At 38.6% G+C, this 19026-nt stretch overlaps 3 protein-coding genes across 6 annotated transcripts; 2 read left to right on the top strand and 1 right to left on the bottom strand.

The window, feature by feature from the left end:
* The first annotated feature begins 638 nt into the window (after positions 1 to 638).
* On the top strand, positions 639 to 1325 carry LOC126372068 (BET1 homolog). The gene has a single exon (XM_050017594.1). The coding sequence runs from the start codon at positions 874 to 876 to the stop codon at positions 1210 to 1212; it is 339 nt and encodes a 112-aa protein (XP_049873551.1). The 5' UTR covers positions 639 to 873; the 3' UTR covers positions 1213 to 1325.
* A 1228-nt stretch (positions 1326 to 2553) lies between these two features.
* On the bottom strand, positions 2554 to 15638 carry LOC126372066 (zinc finger protein 628-like). Of its 4 annotated transcripts, none has more exons than XM_050017590.1 (17): positions 15461 to 15638; positions 14721 to 14809; positions 14469 to 14543; positions 14170 to 14339; positions 13994 to 14081; positions 13364 to 13577; positions 12903 to 12982; positions 12462 to 12674; positions 11981 to 12131; positions 10368 to 10527; positions 9855 to 9998; positions 9238 to 9314; positions 7585 to 7722; positions 6786 to 6893; positions 5730 to 5845; positions 5167 to 5406; positions 2554 to 4722 (listed from the first exon to the last, which is right to left on the bottom strand). In XM_050017590.1, the coding sequence occupies exons 2-17, from the start codon at positions 14775 to 14777 to the stop codon at positions 4453 to 4455; spliced, it is 2301 nt and encodes a 766-aa protein (XP_049873547.1). In that variant the 5' UTR covers positions 14778 to 14809; positions 15461 to 15638; the 3' UTR covers positions 2554 to 4452. The 4 variants fall into 4 exon arrangements, with proteins under 4 accessions (XP_049873547.1, XP_049873548.1, XP_049873549.1 ...); XM_050017591.1 differs by lacking the exon at positions 15461 to 15638 and adding an exon at positions 15282 to 15363; XM_050017592.1 differs by lacking the exon at positions 14469 to 14543 and having other exon boundaries at positions 15461 to 15637.
* A 239-nt stretch (positions 15639 to 15877) lies between these two features.
* LOC126372065 (conserved oligomeric Golgi complex subunit 8) lies at positions 15878 to 18979 on the top strand. Its single transcript, XM_050017589.1, has 7 exons — positions 15878 to 16069; positions 16287 to 16593; positions 16715 to 16880; positions 17031 to 17126; positions 17482 to 17662; positions 17878 to 18041; positions 18225 to 18979. The coding sequence occupies exons 1-7, from the start codon at positions 16015 to 16017 to the stop codon at positions 18915 to 18917; spliced, it is 1662 nt and encodes a 553-aa protein (XP_049873546.1). The 5' UTR covers positions 15878 to 16014; the 3' UTR covers positions 18918 to 18979.
* Positions 18980 to 19026: the final 47 nt, after the last annotated feature.

Here is a 19026-nt window from a genome sequence, read left to right as displayed (position 1 = left end):
TAACTAGGGACTTTCAAGGCTACGTTCCTCAAAAGCATAATAGATGGCGCTGTTCAGATTTCCTTCGTTCCATCTTCTAATTTCATGGATAACAGACATAATACGCATCTTTTATCTTTGTTTTTGGGTATAAATGATGACTCTTTTTATTACACCCAGGTACAATTACATTTTCTACTCATTATTATTCTGATCAAAATAAAGAGAAACAATGTAGTTGTAGCAACACAATTCTACACATAATGTAATCCAAATAATAAGCCACAATTATTTTTATATATACTGCCAATACGTTCTATTTTGGAATAATTATGTACCCGAGTATTGAGAGAATAGGTAATTACCACGTTTAAACTGAACAACGCCATCTATATTGTTTTCGGTGAACGTAGCCTGGCAAGTCCCTCATTATGATCTTCTCAACTTAGGAGTCCCGTGTTGCTCTATGCTTCTCAAGGAAGTCTTCGAACATAAAGCGACACGGGTCTCTTGCGGAACCTTTGAATTGTTTGAAGTGCTTAGCAAAGTGAATAATAGCAACGAGGAGTCAATTTCGATCTTCGATTATAGTTTATTTTGTTGATGCTTAAAACCAACCAAACGCAAAAATGATGATTTGTCACTTGGTTGTCAAAGTCAAATTGACAGAAGTCAGAACATCAACACAGCAAGTTTGGTTTTTATGTTGTATTTCTGTAAATATTAAATTTATAAAACCTCTAATAACAATTTGTATATTGTGTTAATAAATCGCTTGTATATATTCACGGACTAGCTACTCAAATATAGCTCGACGTGGTAAACAAAGAAACTTGTGTTCTAATATAACTCAGAGGTAAACTATTATTCACCACCACGGCGGGACGAAGTAATATGCGACGAGCCCGAGATGGCTACGGCTACCAGCCCCTACCAAGGGCTCCAACAGAAGATGTTCTGGAGCGGGACAATGAAAGAATGGCTGAAGAACTTAGTGGGAAGATAACCACACTCAAGCATATGTCAATAGAGATTGGCAATGAAGTCAGATTCCAAGACAAAATACTACGTGGACTCGACGACGACGTAGACAGGAGTTCAGGCTTCCTTGGCAAAACCATGGGCAGAGTGCTCAAACTGGGCAAAGGGAATCACAACTATTACATATTTTATCTTTTTCTGTTTTCAATCTTTGTTTTCTTTTTACTTTATATCATATTGAAATTTAGGTGATTGCAAATTATAAAATTGTTTTTATTTAAAAGCACACTATGCTCCATTCCCCTGTACTTGTTGAATGTAAAGGTATTTATTAACTTTATGTAAATAAACATAATACTATTTGAGTTTTTGTTTCAAATTTATTCTGATCATAGTAGATTTTTAGGGTAAATGAAAAAGAATAATAAACTTATCTCTCATAATTATATTTGTAATTTAATCATTCACAATACAATTCTTTGATGGTATTATAACAGTCATCCCCTAAATTTCCTTTTGTAATTGAAACATACAATTTACTGTCTAAATGAAGAGATTTTGAACAGCTTCTGGCAGCATCTTTCAAAATAGCAACAATCCCACAGGCATTTTGAGTGTTTTTTGCACAATATCCATTCAAATCTTCTAATATAATATTAGCTGGAATATTTTGCCAATCAGGTAATGTTGATACACTTTCTATTAAAGACTGTAATGTTCTTACATATAGAAAGCTGATCATTTTCATATAATGTCTGTTCACAGAACTCAAATCTTGAGAAAGTTCTGGGAGTTCAGTTAATTCTTCCCGTAGAATATAAAGCACTTTACCATATTTTGCACTTGATATAGCCTCTTCAAAAAGTTTCTTCTGATTTGTTCTTGCATCATCAAAGTATATTACACATTTGACATTGTTTTGCATCATACTTGTTTACTTATGCTAATATCTTCAGACACTAACTACACATTACTGTGCTGTGTATTGTCACAAAAACATCCACATGCAGATAGCAACTGTCTTGGTAAGTAATTATGAGTAGGAAAAAGTATATAATTTAGAAGCAAACCAATATTTATTACAAATCAACTTATTTCCCAGTGAAAAAGTAGACTATCAACAGATTTAATATACAACAGAGCAAAATTTCTGATTGCCCATCTTTGCCAAGTAAAATAAGGATTAAAAAAAGAACTGTCAAAATCATGGCTTCTTTTTAAATTTTCCTCTTTCAATTTAATAGGCGAAGGTTCGAGCATAGACAGCCTATTGTTATGTCAAAGGATGCTTATTGTACATGGAGCAACACGGACCGCGGCCGCCGCTTATAGCATTGTCGTTTTTATGTTACACAACAATAATACTCCATAGGCTGCTAATACATTGTTTGTAGGAATATTAGCGATAGGCTGGTAACCAATCCAATACTACGAACAGGCTGCTCTTCTCATCAAGAGAGTAGTATGTTCCTTGTCTTCTCCTTCCGATAAGGCTAGGTAGCTAGTTTACCCGTAACAGCAATATCTTGTTCAGATCAGAACTGACAAATCAGGTTTGAGAGCTGCTGATATTTGAATTAATTAAAAACGAAATATTTTGAAATCAGCATAATATTTTATTTCACGTATATGTACAATTATAATCAATGGTTTCCAGTGTACAACAATAAATTTAAAGGATTTCGAAATACGTTAAATAAACGTAATCCTTCTATGTAATTTGGGGAATGTATTGCACTACATTTTATTCTAGTGAAAACAACAAGTTTCGCCTCGATGATGTAGGCTGGACACGAACGATATCGTCGAGTAACGGCAACAAACTATTAAAACAATGTATGTCCTATATACTTGTCAACGTCATATGGCACAAGTTTTCTTAAACCTTGTGTTACATTAAATATGTCTATATCACAAAAAGCAAATATAAACATTCAAAAAGGTACCCAAAACATACAGCATTTGTACCAAATGTAGAAAAAACTGCGGCCGCAAACATTTATTACATACATATTTTATGTACAATACTTTAATAATGTAATAAAAATACAACTAATACATATGATCAGTCAATTAGTAAAATACAACAATACAATACCCAAAAACATGAGAAGTCTTAAATGATATGTAACAAGCGTGTAGAATAAACATCATGGCATTCTACAGTTCAGGAGAATATGAAATGATAAACAGCAACTTTATATTCAATAACGAATTAAATATTTAGTAAATTAATTTAACGGCAGTTATTTTACAACCTTCTCATAGAACTCCCGATTGTTAAACATACCTTAGACATGTAACATTCAACAAATACTAAAGTAAATTCTAAACGCTTGCGACATGTAAACAACAATATTACACAATAGAGAACTGGGGTAAAATAATACGCGCCGTGCCACTGTAACGTTCCTAGCCTCAAATACATTTTGAAGAATTGCCAGAACCTAATATTTACATTGTAGATAGCATAATTGACAGTAACAACACCACAATACTAATTCACTATAAATATAGTGACGATCGATACGAGTCCATGGCCATAGTACCTACAATCCGTTCAAATAACATACATGCACACACAGTCACAACATTATTACAATATTTATACACAAAGTAGTTTACACTATTTGAGTTGACATCATTATTAGATAGATATTACTACGGAACAGTTATCCAGTCTTCTATTGGTCACTAAATAGACAATAAAAGTGAACAACATTTCTTGTTTAACACATTGCACTAAATTTTATGAACTTATCTAATTATATCTGATCCTAAACCATATTTCACAATTTTTATTACTTTTCAAGTTTTCTAATTGTTACAAAATCAGTATTCACACATTAGGTATCTCATCTCATGATATATGAAAGCAGATTATGTCAAAGATATAGCTTTTAGTTTTCAACAAGTTTGTTTAAACATGGAGATTCATAGATTTACCCACAATATTCCACATACTTTGGTAATTCAAGGACACAAGTGTATTTGGAGGTCCGTTTGCATTTAATATCTATAATTTATTTTCTTTGACATCATAACGATTCGTCTGCTTGTTGGTTTAAGACAGAGTATGTCACTAAGAAGCGATATCAGTCTTTTTCAGCTACCACCTCAATTCTGGAGAGCCGACACTAACGCGACAAGATCGTAGCGTAGTGGAACTGTCTTCCTTCATACCCTGCTGACCATCGACGCCATTTCAACGACCAATTATAGTAAAACAAGAAGAATAACTACGCTATAAGAATAGGCAACCGAATCGAGTTCCAGCCAACCTCTAGCGTGCGCGTTACGTAGTCAGCTAGCCGCTTATCGAGGCACTTACATTATTCTACAACTTAACATCATAAGAACGAGGTACCAAGTTTTCGCCGGGTCTATCATTATATTCTTCTTGACTCATTATAAGTAGCCGTTTACAATCTGACGTGTCGGGTGTTAAGTAGTCTGAGTGGGCGGGCGCGGCCGCACGCGAGGACTCGTGCGTCATATATGCACGGGCACGTGCAGCAGGAGGGCGTCGCGCCGCGTGAACTCCAGGGAGCACATCTCGCACTTGAAGGGTCCGGCGGCGGCGTCGGAGCCGGGCTCCAGTTTGGGTACTAGTTTAGTCTCCAGGTCGGGCGAGGCGGGCGAGGCAGGGGAGGCGGGCGAGGCGGGGGAGGGCGGCGAGGGCGCGGGCGAGGGCGAGCGCAGCGCGGGCCGGATGGCGCGCAGGTCGTCCGCCGGGTGGCGCGGCGGCCGCCGCTGCCGCACCTGCGGGCGGCCACGGTACAGTACGACACGACACGACTTCATTATTACATGTAACACGCAAAATAAATTTAAAAAATCTAATCCAATGATATACTATTTACAAAACATCAAATCGAATAATTTCAATGAAGTCATATAAAAATGTGATAGAATATCGAATATATTCACGCGTTTTTCTTTATAAAAATAAAAAACTTCGTCAAAACTTCGTCGAAAAAGGAAAAACTTCGTCATTCGTTTTAGTCCTGTCTGCATTTTGTAATTTCATACTTTATCGGTGAGTAGGGCGATATTCATAATATTCTGATGCAGGGCCTTATCTTACTAGGACACCATGGTTCCGTCACTAAATTGATTGGCAACACAAAATGTGAGCTACCCACCCTGTCAATTACATTTTGTTGGTTCAATATGTAATGGTATAGTGGTGAGCTTATTGCTTACCTGTTTGGTCCTGGGGCGGGGCTCCTCGGTGTGTATCATGCGCGGGCGCGGCGGCGGCTCGGCGTGGCGGCGCGGGCGGCGGCGGCGCGGCGGCTCGGGCGGCGGGGAGGGCGCGGGCGGGGAGGGCGCGGGCGGCGACGCCGCGGGGGACGCGGGCGACGTGGAGCCCCGCGACCACTCCCGCCCGGGGGACGATTCCGTCTTTATTTTCCGCCGACGTTTGTATTTCCTGGGTCCGGTCTGGTGAATGGGATTACGTTGGGTTACTTTTAGCCACGGTCTATTCTGTGAATTTAATATTTTGTACTGTGGTGTAGGTCTCCGAGCACTCTATGTCGTTAAAGGACTCTTATTGGGGCATGTAATGCAACCTGTAAACACTTACTGGAGAAACTTATCTTTGAGCAATATCCATAGCAAGATGAGTGCCGTTATTATAACAATAAAAATGTTTGTTTGCATGCTACGGCTGTAGGTATCGCCAAAATTATGGAGAACGGTCTTCAAGATGGTTTTGTCAGGAAAACAGCGTAAATTTCTGTGGTTTTTGCTTTATCCGTTACCTGTGGCTGCCTCTTCATTGCCGTGTTCGCGTCACAATGCTGAATGAGGTGCTGCACTAACTCTGCACTCGAATGCAACGTTCGACCACACACCACACAACAATACGCGGGACCACCTGCAACCATGAACAACATTACTAATGTATTGTAAAAATATATAACACGAGTAGGTATGGATAACCTAATCAAAGTCAGGTTGTTGCAGACTGAATCACTGGATTGAGTGAAAAAGTAAGACGATTCAACTTCAGAAGGCACATTAAGCCGTTGGAGGTATTTCCATCCGAGGAAAATCTACAATACGGCCAGAGCTGGGTGAAGTCGGGCAGTCACTACAGAGTCGTCGTGTCGAGCGGACGTGTACTGCCGTTCTAGTCGGGCAGTCTACCGCGAACCTTTGTCATGAACGGACGTGTCGAATAATTACGATCGGAAAGTGGAGTGCTATAGTCGCTCACCTGTAACTTGTAGGGATGTCAAGAAAGTGTGATCGAAAAAGAGCACCTAGTAAGTACGTTCACATGTCCCGAATCCGAATATAGGAACCATGAGTGGAGGAGGGCCCCTTCTCTATAACGTTCTTAGGCGCGCTAGATTACGAGAAACTGTGTAACCGTTACGAATACCGTCACGTTGCCGTGAGTATGAACCTTATGCTGTGACTTTATCTAATCGTGATATATAAAATATGTGGAAGTAAATAAAGTGATTGTGATACTAATGATTATTGTCTTCTAACGCCCACACTGAAGATGGAAAATCGTACGATAATGAATTGAGTTCAGTTAGACCACCTTGCTCGGTATAAATTCCCTCCTACCTCCTCCCTCCATTCTGATGATGATACGACACATTTATAAAAGCGAAACGTCACTGAGTCTCAAATTTTGCATGGAGCCTTTTAAGGCGTAGGTTTTCACTAAGACGGGATTTGTGGAATTCAACCCTTAGGGCAAAAAAAAGGGGTATGGAACTTCTATAGTTTTAATAGTAGGGTTTCACGCAAATGAGGTCACGGGCAACAGCTTAAATTCTGTTATATAAAACGCTACTCACCATTAACCCTTCTGTCGGGCGCGGAGTGGTGCGACCGCACATGTTCCCGCAGCACCACGCGCTGGTTGAACGCGCGCGGACATACCGCGCATGCGTACGGCTTCTCACCTGCAACACGTTACTCTCATTTATTGCCAGGCACAAAACTGTGTGTGTGACGTCTGACGTCCATACGATTGAAGAACAAAGTAAGACCGATGGGGGGTGAGGTAAACCTAGCTCAGCCGCTGGCGGGGAGCGGAGAGATGCCGTTCTATATGTAGTATTCCTTATTCGTTTTTAATGAATTCGTCGTGTCTTATTAAGTGTCCAATCATCATGTCTCAATAACTCTCAATATCAAATCAAAATCAAATCAAATATACTTTATTGCACACAACATACAAAACAAATTAACACAGATGATGATAGATACAGTACAATCTGGCGGCCTTATTGCTAAGCAGCAATTTCTTCCGGGCAACCAGTTGATAGGAAACATTATTGCAATTTGGTGCGGGACAGCAATATTTGCCTCTTTTCCCTTACTCTTACTAGTAACTGTTCAGTTCTCCGAACAGTTCTTCTCTAAACAGTTCTACACATCGTTAAATATTATTACACCGTTTATTAAAACTTTAGTAATCCTGCTGTAAGAATGATTCAGTTTGTTTCCTCCATTTTTTCATCTTAACCCTAATCTCGGCGGACCCTATCGCTAATTAATACTGCAACCATGTTATTCCTAATCTATACCTACAAACCCAGTGCCTGAGTGTATCCTCTCATAGTCGGTTTACAACGTGTTTGTGTGTCTGACCTGTGTGTATTCTCTCATGTTTGCGCAGCGTGCCGCCGTCGGCGAAGGCCTTCCAGCAGAACCGGCACGCGTACGGCCGCTCGCCCGTGTGGATACGTACGTGGATCTGCTGCGAGCTGCGCGACCCAAACACCTTACCTGCCGATGTACACAAACGTGTTAATTACAACAAAATGGCGTCTCGAATAACACACCTACAAAGTAAACTATTAGTAAGGTAATTGTTTTTACTTTATAATAATATGAGCCAAAATTTCTGACGTTTTAACATAAATGTAGTTTTCTTAAATAGTGTGTATCATTGTTTTTCTTAATAATATTTTTAGTTTACTGAAATCTTCATTTTAAATGTTCTTATGCGTCAGGTTACCCTATGGCAAACGCCTCCCCAAGAGTGCACCACAATTCCCGATCCAATGCCATTCTTCTCCACGTTGCTCCAGCCACCTTTTTAATTTCATCCTCCCATCTTTTTTCTTTTCATCTTTTCTTCCCTTTTTCCTTTTCCCATCCCATAGATTTTTACCTTAAAAATAGTTTACTATGTAAAAAGTGAGTGAATTTTTATAAGTGACAAGGGGGATTTGGAAGGGATAGCACAGGATAAAAAAAAAAGAGCGGAGAAAAGAAAGACCTTTGCTCTGCAGAAATAACACACGAACTAGAATTGCAGCGTATAATCTGAGATTCAAATTCAAATCCACCATTCTCCTACCATGTGGAACGTAATAAATGATATGATTATGATTATGAAATTCAAAAATATCTTTATTCAGTAGGTAACATAGTTACACTTTGAATCGTCAATTTTTACGTAACGAACGTCTCATCCGCCTAAAACTACTGCAGCTTCTCAGAACCTGTATAGCCGGGGAAAAGAAGCTGCAAGAAAAACCTCGGCACAGGGCCCTAGACGTTCTTTAAAAAAATAAAAATAAACATAAAATATTGGTATACAATTGCGTAATTCAGCTGCCTAATATCAGTTTACAGACAGTTAATCCCATGCATTCATATCTTCTAAATAATCACTAACTTTATAATAACCTTTTTCGTAAAGTTTTTGTTTAACTACTGTCTTAAAACAGTTGAAAGGCAAATTCTGAATGTCAATGGGAATCTTATTGTAAAAACGTATACATTGCCCCTTAAAAGATTTAGTGATCTTATGTAATCGACTGACTTGTAAAGCAAGTTTATTTTTATTTCTGGTATTAACAATGTGCCGATCGCTATTTTTTGCAAATAATCCTATATGTTTTTTTACATATATTAAGTTTTCAAAGATATATTGTGATGCCGGGTGCAGTCATGAGCAATATAATATACCCACTTTAGGACTCAGTCGCACTAGCATATTTGACATTTAGTGAGACTTACAGTGCAATTTGTAAAAAATAATCATGTGACATGGTACCAAAATGTATGCATATATGCTCTAATAAATGCTATGCTTATAATGTGTGCTCGTGACCGTACATCCACTCGCCTATCTCTAGTTACAAGCCTAAGGGCATATCCTTTGGTGGACTTCACATGCTCGGGATAAAACAGTTCTTTACTCCCACTCACACAGACTCATGAAGTCTAGTCAGAGATTGCGAAGCCTACCTCTGCAAGATATAACAAAAATAAATCTTGAAGAAAACTTACCACATTCTCTACATGGGAACTGTCGCGAACTATTCGACGTTGAAGTATTATTTCGACCCCGCGACATCTTTTTTAACCTGTAACAAGTATTTTTTATTCATAAATAATAGATGGGCTTTTATCATGTATCCAATGTCAATGATTCCCCTTTGGATATATAAATAGCCTTAACGTAATAAGAGCATCTATACATTATGTTTTTGCTTATTACAGGGTCGGTATATTGAATCGTATACACGAGGGTTGCATCGTTGCGCAGACGGCACAAAGTCATATCATGTCTCAGTGAGCGAATCTGAGAAGCGAGACGGCTGGTACTACACGAGTACACGGTACTACGTTACCGAATACAAAAGCATTTTTTGATAAATGGCCGACTAAACTAAGACTTTTAGCTTACCTGTGATAAGAAATCATACTTGCATGATAGTCAATTTTTTAATTCTTGCGTTGAAGGTTATAATGGCACAAGACGACATTGTAATATAATTATCGCGGAACTGTATGTGTCGAAAAGTCTGCGGACGGTAGCTAAGTGCAAAGTTGAAGTATGAGCATTTCGCTCATAGTTGTGTCGCGCATGTCGCGCCCCCGGCGTGTGCCCCGCGTGTCCGTACCTGTGTCCGGGCGCGCGGTGCCGCTCGGCGTGCAGCTCGGCGTGCGCCAGCAGCTGCAGCGCGTCGGGGCACGTCTCGCCGCACACGTCGCACGCGTGCTCGCCCCACGTGCTGCTGGCGCTGTCCGACGCGTGCCGCTTGTAGCTGCGGGCACACACAACGCTCACACACGCTGCGACACAGACACGCCGCACGCCTCGGCAAGTATAGGTCGCTCGAGTAACGTCCTCTTACGTGTATACCTACCTCGATTACGTACGAAGATGTAAGAATTGATTTAGTGTCTCCGGCAGCCGCTCTACTTCTTGGATTCTCAGAGCATTTTAAACACGAATTATAACAACAGGACACCTGTGTGTCAGGGTTTAAAAATCTGTAATGCAACCTACAATTTATTTTTCTTATGATGCTTTTATTTTAAACGTCGAAATGTAAAACGCAATTACAGGTATAGTAATGAAGAAATAAAGAAGGAAAGTATAAATAGTCGTAGATTATATAGTCGATACTGACCTATGAGCGGCGGCGACGTGTCGCCTCAGCAGGTCCGCGCGCTGGAAGGCTACGCCGCAGTCCTGACAGAACAGCGAGGGGCCGCGGGTGTCCGCGCCCACGCGCTCCACACTAGTCTCCCGTGACGCGGGCGACAGGCGGAACTCCATGTCATCGTCGCCTGCATGATAATATTTTAAAAATTACAAATACTTTTTTTATACCTCTTAAAATATTTTATTTTCTCGATAAGCTTTATATAACAAAAAACACATCTCTCTTTAATTATTTTAAATTTGGCGCAAACGGTTGGTCACATGACATTTTGCACTATGACGTCACATTTCAACAAACAAAGAAACTGTCAAACAGTATAACTTGAAACACATAATAAAGGGTTCTTACCGCGTTTAAATGGGGATATGAGACCCCGTAAGAACCCGTTATTATGTGTTTTAATTATGATAATAACCGCGTAAACTTAAAACAAAGTATAACTTGAAACCTGACAGATACTTTTTGTTTATTTTGTGAAATGTGATGTCACATGAAGCTCAATTATGGCCGCCCGTGTATCGATTATAGTAATAGGTACACAGATAAAAAATCGCATTTTTATTTTGTAAAAATATAATATTTAAAAAGGATCTTATTAAAAAATAACTAGTGGATTATTATCTTTAAATGATAAACTACCATATTCGACATATTTCATATTATTTTATTGTTATAACTGTCAAGTAACCAATTACAACCCTGTCGCATTAACATATTTGACAATTAGTGAGAATTTGTTCCGATTTCTCAAATCGGTTTTAACAGAGTCCCAAGGTTATAGTTGACTGACATAGCCTATAATAAAAACACGTAGGTATGTCTGGGAATATTAAAACTGTCCGGCGTCGGTTGCTCTCGTAACAAAAGTAATACTAAGCTTTAAGTATGAAAACTGCCAATTTGCTTTTCAATTCATCGTACTCTAAAGCAGTTGTAGGCGTGGCTGTGTTCGTATCAGTGATGTTCCCTTCTCGGGAATGTTCTCACCTTCGGAACGTTCCTGGCAGTAAAAAGGCGCAAAACTTATGTAAAAAGAGCTTTATTACCTAACCTTTAGGCAGATAAGAGCAGAGTACAAGATGGAACAGTTTGAAAAAGAAAAGCAGCCCATGGCCCCGATTCCTGCAACACCGCCTAATTTTATTTTAAGTTATATCCGTCATTTTCATATCCGTCGAAAAGGAAAGGGACGGATGATTCACAGCTCTTAATTTTAGGAAGAATGAGTAAATGAATGAATAACCCGGGCGAATCAAAAGGTACGTCGCTGGTATGCAATCCGTTTGACGTGCTGTCTACTTAACTGTGTCGGGTTATTGACGGATGTAAAATTTTTAGACGGTTGGTTTAGATTTGTGCTTAAAATTGACGTGTGTTCCATAAATTTTATGCTTGTCGATTACCCCTCCCTTTCCTTTTCGGCGGATAAGAAAATGACAGATATAAGTTAAAATAAAATTAGATGGTATTTACAGGAATTAGCACCAGTGTCCATACTATTAAAGAGTGTCTACAAGAGGAATATTTCCACTTTGGGCACATCGCTGGGGCGTATGTATAGGATATCGGTAAGGTACCGGAGTTGGAGTCGTTGTAGTCGGGGTCGGGCTGGTGGTGCCGCGGCGGCAGGTGCGGGTGCTTGGAGCGCGTGTGCGCCGCCAGCGCCTCCCGCGACCAGCACAGCTCGCCGCACGCGCCGCACTCCACCGGCGAGTCCCCGCCGTGCACCTGCCACCATGCACATATCTTCAATACTACCCATTATTTCGCGCACTCCTTCCCTCAATGGAGTTCCCTTCACCATTTAGCATAAGGTATCAATGTATGATCTGTACTATACATACTTTTCAGATTGCATTGTGGATGCATCCTTCATTTGGAACAACATAGTATTACGTCTGTATCCCGGAAGGGGTAGGCAGAATTGTATAGTATATACACCCATTCCTCGCGTGCTATTTGTTACAAAATTACATCCAAATTATAATCCAATTTCTTTAAAAAATCCTTAATATACATATTACAATAAATAATGATACACCGCTGACACAAACTCACCCTCGCATGCGACTGCAACGCCTTCTCCCTAGCGAAGCCGACCCCGCAGTGGCGGCAGACGAAGGGGCGCGAGGGGTCGGCGGGCGGCGGCGGCGGCTCGGGCGGCTCGGGCTCCGGCGCCGGCGCGGGCGGCGGCGGCGGCCGCGGGGAGCGCGCGCGCCGCGACCACTGCTGCGTGCGCGCCGACGTCATGTGCTCCCACATCTCGCCGTTCTACACAGTCAAGGGTCGCTCGTTTCAAATTGAAAATATTACACAATACCCAATACTTTATTGCACACAATCTTTTTTGCTTTATTGTATTGTAAGTAATCAGTGGAATGCCGAAGTCTTTGGTTGCCGAGAAATACGCGTGATCTACTATATTGCTAGCCAGAGAAAAATCACTCGACATTAAAAAGTTACAAATTACAATGTCACATTACCAGAAATGTATCATACCTCTGCAGGTTCAGAGTTCTTTTTCCGTCGCCCTCTCTTCTTCTTTGGTTTCAATAATTGATTGCTGTCTAGCATCTCTTCTGAAATCGAACATACAATCCAATTAGTTTCAAAAAAGTTACACCAGAAAGTTACTTCTGATTATGATGTCTACAAAGATGCTTGATGTTGCGATGAGAGATGTTATATTTATAGGAAACATGTTATACTTTGATTATAGCTGCTGATAGCTGAAACATTGGAGAAAATAATATCCTTCCATTCTTTCAACTCAATTTTCTTTAATTTCCCATACATTTAAGTATAGAAACAGTCAATGTAATTAGAATATAAAATGATATGCCTAAACAAATGACTACTTACTTCCTTATACAAACTGGGATCACAATTTTATACACTGCCTGTGTCCAAGCACAGGAGCGGTGTTTTAGAGACTACATTAGATTATACATAAAACATACCATAATCAACGGAGTCGTTGTTGTCAGGCACGAAGGCGTGCACCTTGAGATGGTTCATGAGGTCACATTTCCGGACGTAGCGCACGCCGCAGAGGTTGCATGCGTGCGGTCGGTCGTTCTGATGGGCCACCATGTGGTTCATCAGCGCCGCCTTCTTACGGAACCTTCGCGAACAAAAGTCGCACGGCCATGGACGCATTGCCGTGTATTCATCCTGAAATATTTGCCGTGTCAATGTGTGTTTAGGTGTCAGAATGTCTGCATGCAGGTCTACTAGAGGGGAACTGGATGGGAGATTAATACTAAAATTACATTAAGAATAATAAATATTAGAATTGGAATGAAAGTTGGCCAGAAAGATATAATACAGCCTAGTATGAAAGAAATATAACAAGAAAATTAACTGTTCTAACAGCTGTTCACCAACCTATTTTTAATGTCTTCACCAACCTGTAGTGGAACAGCAAATTTTCTATAGTACCTTTGGTTGATTAAGGGGAGGTCTGTGCCTGAGCCAGTGGGATGTGTAGTATAGGCTGTTTATATCAATATGGGAGATAGAAAATGGCACTAAAACAAACTGATAAATATCCTATATTTATTTTTTCTTTGACATATCACTCAACTTACCTGATCTGTTGGCAATGGAACATCAATGTCATTTTCTTCTTTGACATCTAGCACTGGGTTTGCCAAGTGTTCCATGGGCACTTCCACCCTGTAAGAGAATACAGAATATATTTATGAATTAAACAATATATTGTTTCTTTGCTTTTTTCAAAACATTTTAAAGGATAATATTTTACCTATCCTGTCCCCCGTGCCCAACCCAGTCATCGGTGATCACTTCTTCAGTTACACACTCCACACTGGGGTCTAGCTCAGCTGCATCCGTAACATAATTCACAACATCTTGTGATAAGTACATAAGATTCTCCGCTGCCATCTGATCCGTATCATGTATTATTTCAGACGGCTGTAAGGCACAAAATAAAAAAGAATTAGGAAAAATGAGACTTAAGTATGTAAGAATAACGACTATTGCTTTTTAATGCCAACAGACACAAAGCTCAGCAGAGAAAAAATGGCAATTCTAAAGGCATACCATATTTGAATAAGATGCACTTTGTACGGTTTCAAGACCATATGGGGCCTCTGTTGCTCCTTCACAATGAGAATGCTATAAAAAATAATAAGTAGGTACTTTACTTGTGGACCACAAAATCTTTATTATTTCTTTATTTACTTTTTATCCTATGAATATTCAGAATGAATAAGAGAATCTCACTGAAGTACAGATTTTCTTCACTTGGAAAATATTTATGTATGTTTGTGTTATCAAGTATATTATGGGTACCTTCACCTCCACCTCTTCCTCCCAATGGAGGTTGAAATCCTCCCCGTCTCCATCCATAGTGGACTATCCTTTTGTGCTCTCAATCATACCTGAACAATAAAAAATATTTTTCTCTATAGGTACATGATTAATTTCTTATACTTGCCTTACATAGAGTAGTTATGCTGAAATAATTTAACTCTTGATTATTTTCATAACAACAGTTTTAATACGAAATTTAAAATGTTTCGCAAAATTCCATCACAGGAATCTGAAGGATCGAAGTAGAAGGGGTGGTAATCCATAATCCTGTCAACAATTTCCTATACACCCTATAACATTCCTGAACCAAAACATCAACATAACCTTACTACTTGCACAAATTCTCGGCACTATCCAGTAAGTTAGCAATAGGAGTAGTGAATCGCGGACATGAATATGCAGTCCAATCAAAGATGGTCTAATAATAAAGACGTAAAGTCGAATCAAAATGGTGTCAAGATACAAAAAGCACTTAGGTTATCCTTGTCAAAACGAAAAGGTTAACCCAAACATAAACTTTACATAGCTAATATTTTTCACCTAAATAATGAAACAAATGTGATCTCTTTGTGAAGAATCGAAATAATTTTCACGATAATCGAAGCTACGATATATATCTATACGTTTACATGACGCAATCATAGAACTTATCAATAGTTGTACGTGAATGAAAACAGAAATATAACCAAAGTGACTGTAAAAAAATTGAAAGTACTCACTGGATAATGAACTGAATGTATGGGATTTGAACAATATCAGCCTGAAACGGCCACACAAGGGCGAAATATCCAATAATTGTTTGGTTATTCTACAAATGGCTATCTTCCATTTCGTTTTTAAAACCATAGACTCGAGAAAGAGAAGCCATCACTCCAAAACCATAGACAGACATGAAACGAAACGTCATTAGAGGGTATTTCGTTTCATCGTAATAATTTACACAGACGTATACGTTTATACATGCATGCCATTCTATAATAATATAATACATCATAAAATGCAAACATCCAACAAGAAATATAAAATTCAGTGGCAAGTTATATAAATTATTCGTAAAAATATATATCTATTAGTTTTATGAAATGTAGTTGATATGTTATTTTTGCATTTACGTCAGATTACGAGACAATATTTTATGAAATGAATATAGCCTCAAGTTGGCAAATAAAACGTAAACTTTGTTATTTTGATTTTGCAAGTTTTCCTGTAAAATATCTAGAATTTTATACGTTTAAGTATTATAAATTATAAGTGCCGAAGTCTAGTTTCCACCATGGCTCAAGAATTGAAGGAACTTACCCAGTTACTCTTCCCAAATTCTACAACAGGTAAATTATAGTCATCTACAATTTTATTTCATTTTTATGTAGTGTTTCAATATTTTCCAGCAATTAAATTTATACAGATCCCATTTATACAGATCAATCTTCCCGACACTTACCTTTAATATCATTATTGAAAAATATGAAGAAAATTAATTTTCCATAGATATTGATTGAATTTCAAATACAATTTATTAAATTGATGTTTCTATATTAATTTTAGAAACACCAGAGTACTTTTCTGATGTCTCAGACTATATAAAAAAGCTGGGTTCTCAGAATTGGGAACATGTACGGAAAGAGCCTGAGAGGTTAAGTGAAGAAATGAAACAGTTGACGGAGCAGACTCAAGACTTGGCCTTTACTAACTATAAGACTTTTGTGGAGACGGCAGAGATTTCTCGAACCATTATGAAGGATTTAGGCAAGTCTAAAGATGCCTTGGAAACCTTTCTTGGAACAACACCTGATTTTATTCAAGAATGTGAAAAGTTTTCACAGATGGCAGGGAATATTGTTAAAGAGAAAAGGTACAATTTATTTATTTTTCTTCTATAAATGCTATCAAATAAAAAAAACTTTCTGTCTTTGAAACTTGATGCATCTTAAATATGTTTAAATTATAACAGTCTAAACTGATTATATTTTCAGTCGATACAGCTCTATTCGTAACCAGAGTGACAAGCTGTTGGAGTTACTAGAGCTACCATCCCTCATGCGTGAAGCCCTCAATGCTGAAGACTATGAGAGTGCCCTTGACATCTTTACATTCATTCGTAACTTGTCTAAAAGATATTCAGAAATACCTATAGTGCAGGTCTGTACACAAATAAAAAAAATGTTTAATCTTTCGAACGCCAGAACGCAGATCTCGACCAGACACAATGTAAAATCTATTGTGTCTGGAATCTCGGCAGATGAGAGGTTAATATGTTTCAATGTCTGATAACTCATATTTTAATTTCAGAACACAACAAATGAGATAATGACACTCTGGTTTGAAACTCTATATCATCTATTCAATCAACTGCGCTATGATTTGCCCCTGCCTCAATGTTTACAGGTAAAGAAAAACAACAGAAATTTTGTTTCTAATTTTTACGAGCCTTTGGGTGCCTTGGCTGATCATGCCAGACTCATTGGTGCTTTCTTGTAATCCTTAGGCAAATGACTTTATTGTCAATATATTATTTTTTATTCTTATTTTTAAAGAGGCTTTGAACACCCTGAGTGATTATGCCAGTCTCATAGGTGCTTTCGTGTACCTATCCCTTAGTTTTTTTTTGACGTGACTTATTGTAGATTTGCCACAGATGGCATTAACTACTTGGCCGGACAAATGGGGCGCGCTGAAGGCTCTCACCTGAGCCTATCCCTTAGGCAAGTCAATATATTATATTCAAAATAAGCATATTTAGATTCTAGGTTACCTTCGCCGCGCGAATACTGTGTACAGGTCAACAGATGATGATCAGAATACTTTGCAATATACAACTGGAAACAAATCTAGTGCTGTCACTGATGGACTACATTTACATTTCTTGAAGGCGAGAAATGCTTGGTTCGAAAAGGCATTGGAAGATGCCAGAAGTACTGAAAGTAGGTTTATGTTTCATATATACTTATTTTGACCATAACCTGTCATTATAAAATAGGGTTGTATAAATTTCTGCCAAATATATGTGTAATTCATAAATTTTATGCCTGTTGATTACCTGTCCTTTTCCTTTCGGTGGACAACAAATGACAGCTACTTATAACTTAAAAGAAAATTAGTGATGTACTGGAATGAGCACCAATGTCTTATGTTTCAGCATCAGAAAGGCTTTTGAGAAGAATAGTCGAGTTACACAGGATCCATCTGTTTAATGTGTTGACACAGCACAAATCCATATTCCTGTCTGATGCACAAGAATCTAAAGTGAGAGAAGATGAGTTGAGTGGTACTAGTGCACTATCTTGCTGGTTAAAACAAAAGGTAAAAAGGTTTTTATTTTGATCTTGGCCTTAAACTTGATAAGCAAATGTTTTTCTACTGTTTCCTTCTATTTGGGCTTTCATATGTATGCATTCCTGATTTTCAGTGCCCTACTTAGTCTATGGCTTTAGAAATATCAGCAAGTGTTTAAATAATATTTAGACATGTTTTTCAATATTTCAGGTGGAAGTATTAGCTAATGTCCTCAACACCGATCTGCCAAAGGAAGACGAATCGAGTTTTGAATCTTTACTGAACCAGTGCATGTATCTGTGTTTGTCATTTGGAAGAGTGGGTGCTGACATGAGATGTGTCTTGACGCCGCTGTTTCGGAACAATGTCGTCGCACAATTCCACACTGGGTTAGAAAAAGCAGACACACATTTTGATAACCAAATGAAGTCATACAAAGTTCCAAGTATAAAAAATGTACCAAGACCAATCAATGAGAACCCGTCAACTGGACCACCCGAGAATTTGCTCGACTATTATCCCTTAGCTGAATATTGCAATGGTATGTTAACAGTTCTAAATTCTTTGAGGGTTACAGCTCCTTTGAACATTGTAAAAGAGGTATACACTTCATTTAGAAAGTCATTTGAAAAAGCTGTTCAAATATTGATGGGATATTATCAAAGAGAACAACAGGCCTTCACAGATGTGGAAAGGCAGAACTTTGTGGCGCTCTGTGTATGTTTTACCGAAGACTTAGTTCCATACATTACAAAATGTTTGTCGCAGTCGTTCCCGTCGACCCAAGTGGCCGAACTACTGGGCGTCACGCTCACAGTCCTCCAAGAAAGCAAGATATTGCATATAGACCAGGTTTCAATTTGTGAACCTTTGAATAGTATTACTGGATTAGTTATCAATTAATTTCGTCATTATTTCATTGTTATTTATAAATTAAGAAAGCCATTAAAATGATATGTTAAATAGTTCGAATTTTATTACGCGACCACCAATGACCTCAGTAGGAAGAAGA

The sequence above is a fragment of the Pectinophora gossypiella genome, chromosome 13, assembly GCF_024362695.1.
Source record: "Pectinophora gossypiella chromosome 13, ilPecGoss1.1, whole genome shotgun sequence".
Lineage (NCBI taxonomy): Eukaryota > Metazoa > Arthropoda > Insecta > Lepidoptera > Gelechiidae > Pectinophora > Pectinophora gossypiella.
This window is presented reverse-complemented; position numbering and strand designations above follow the sequence as displayed.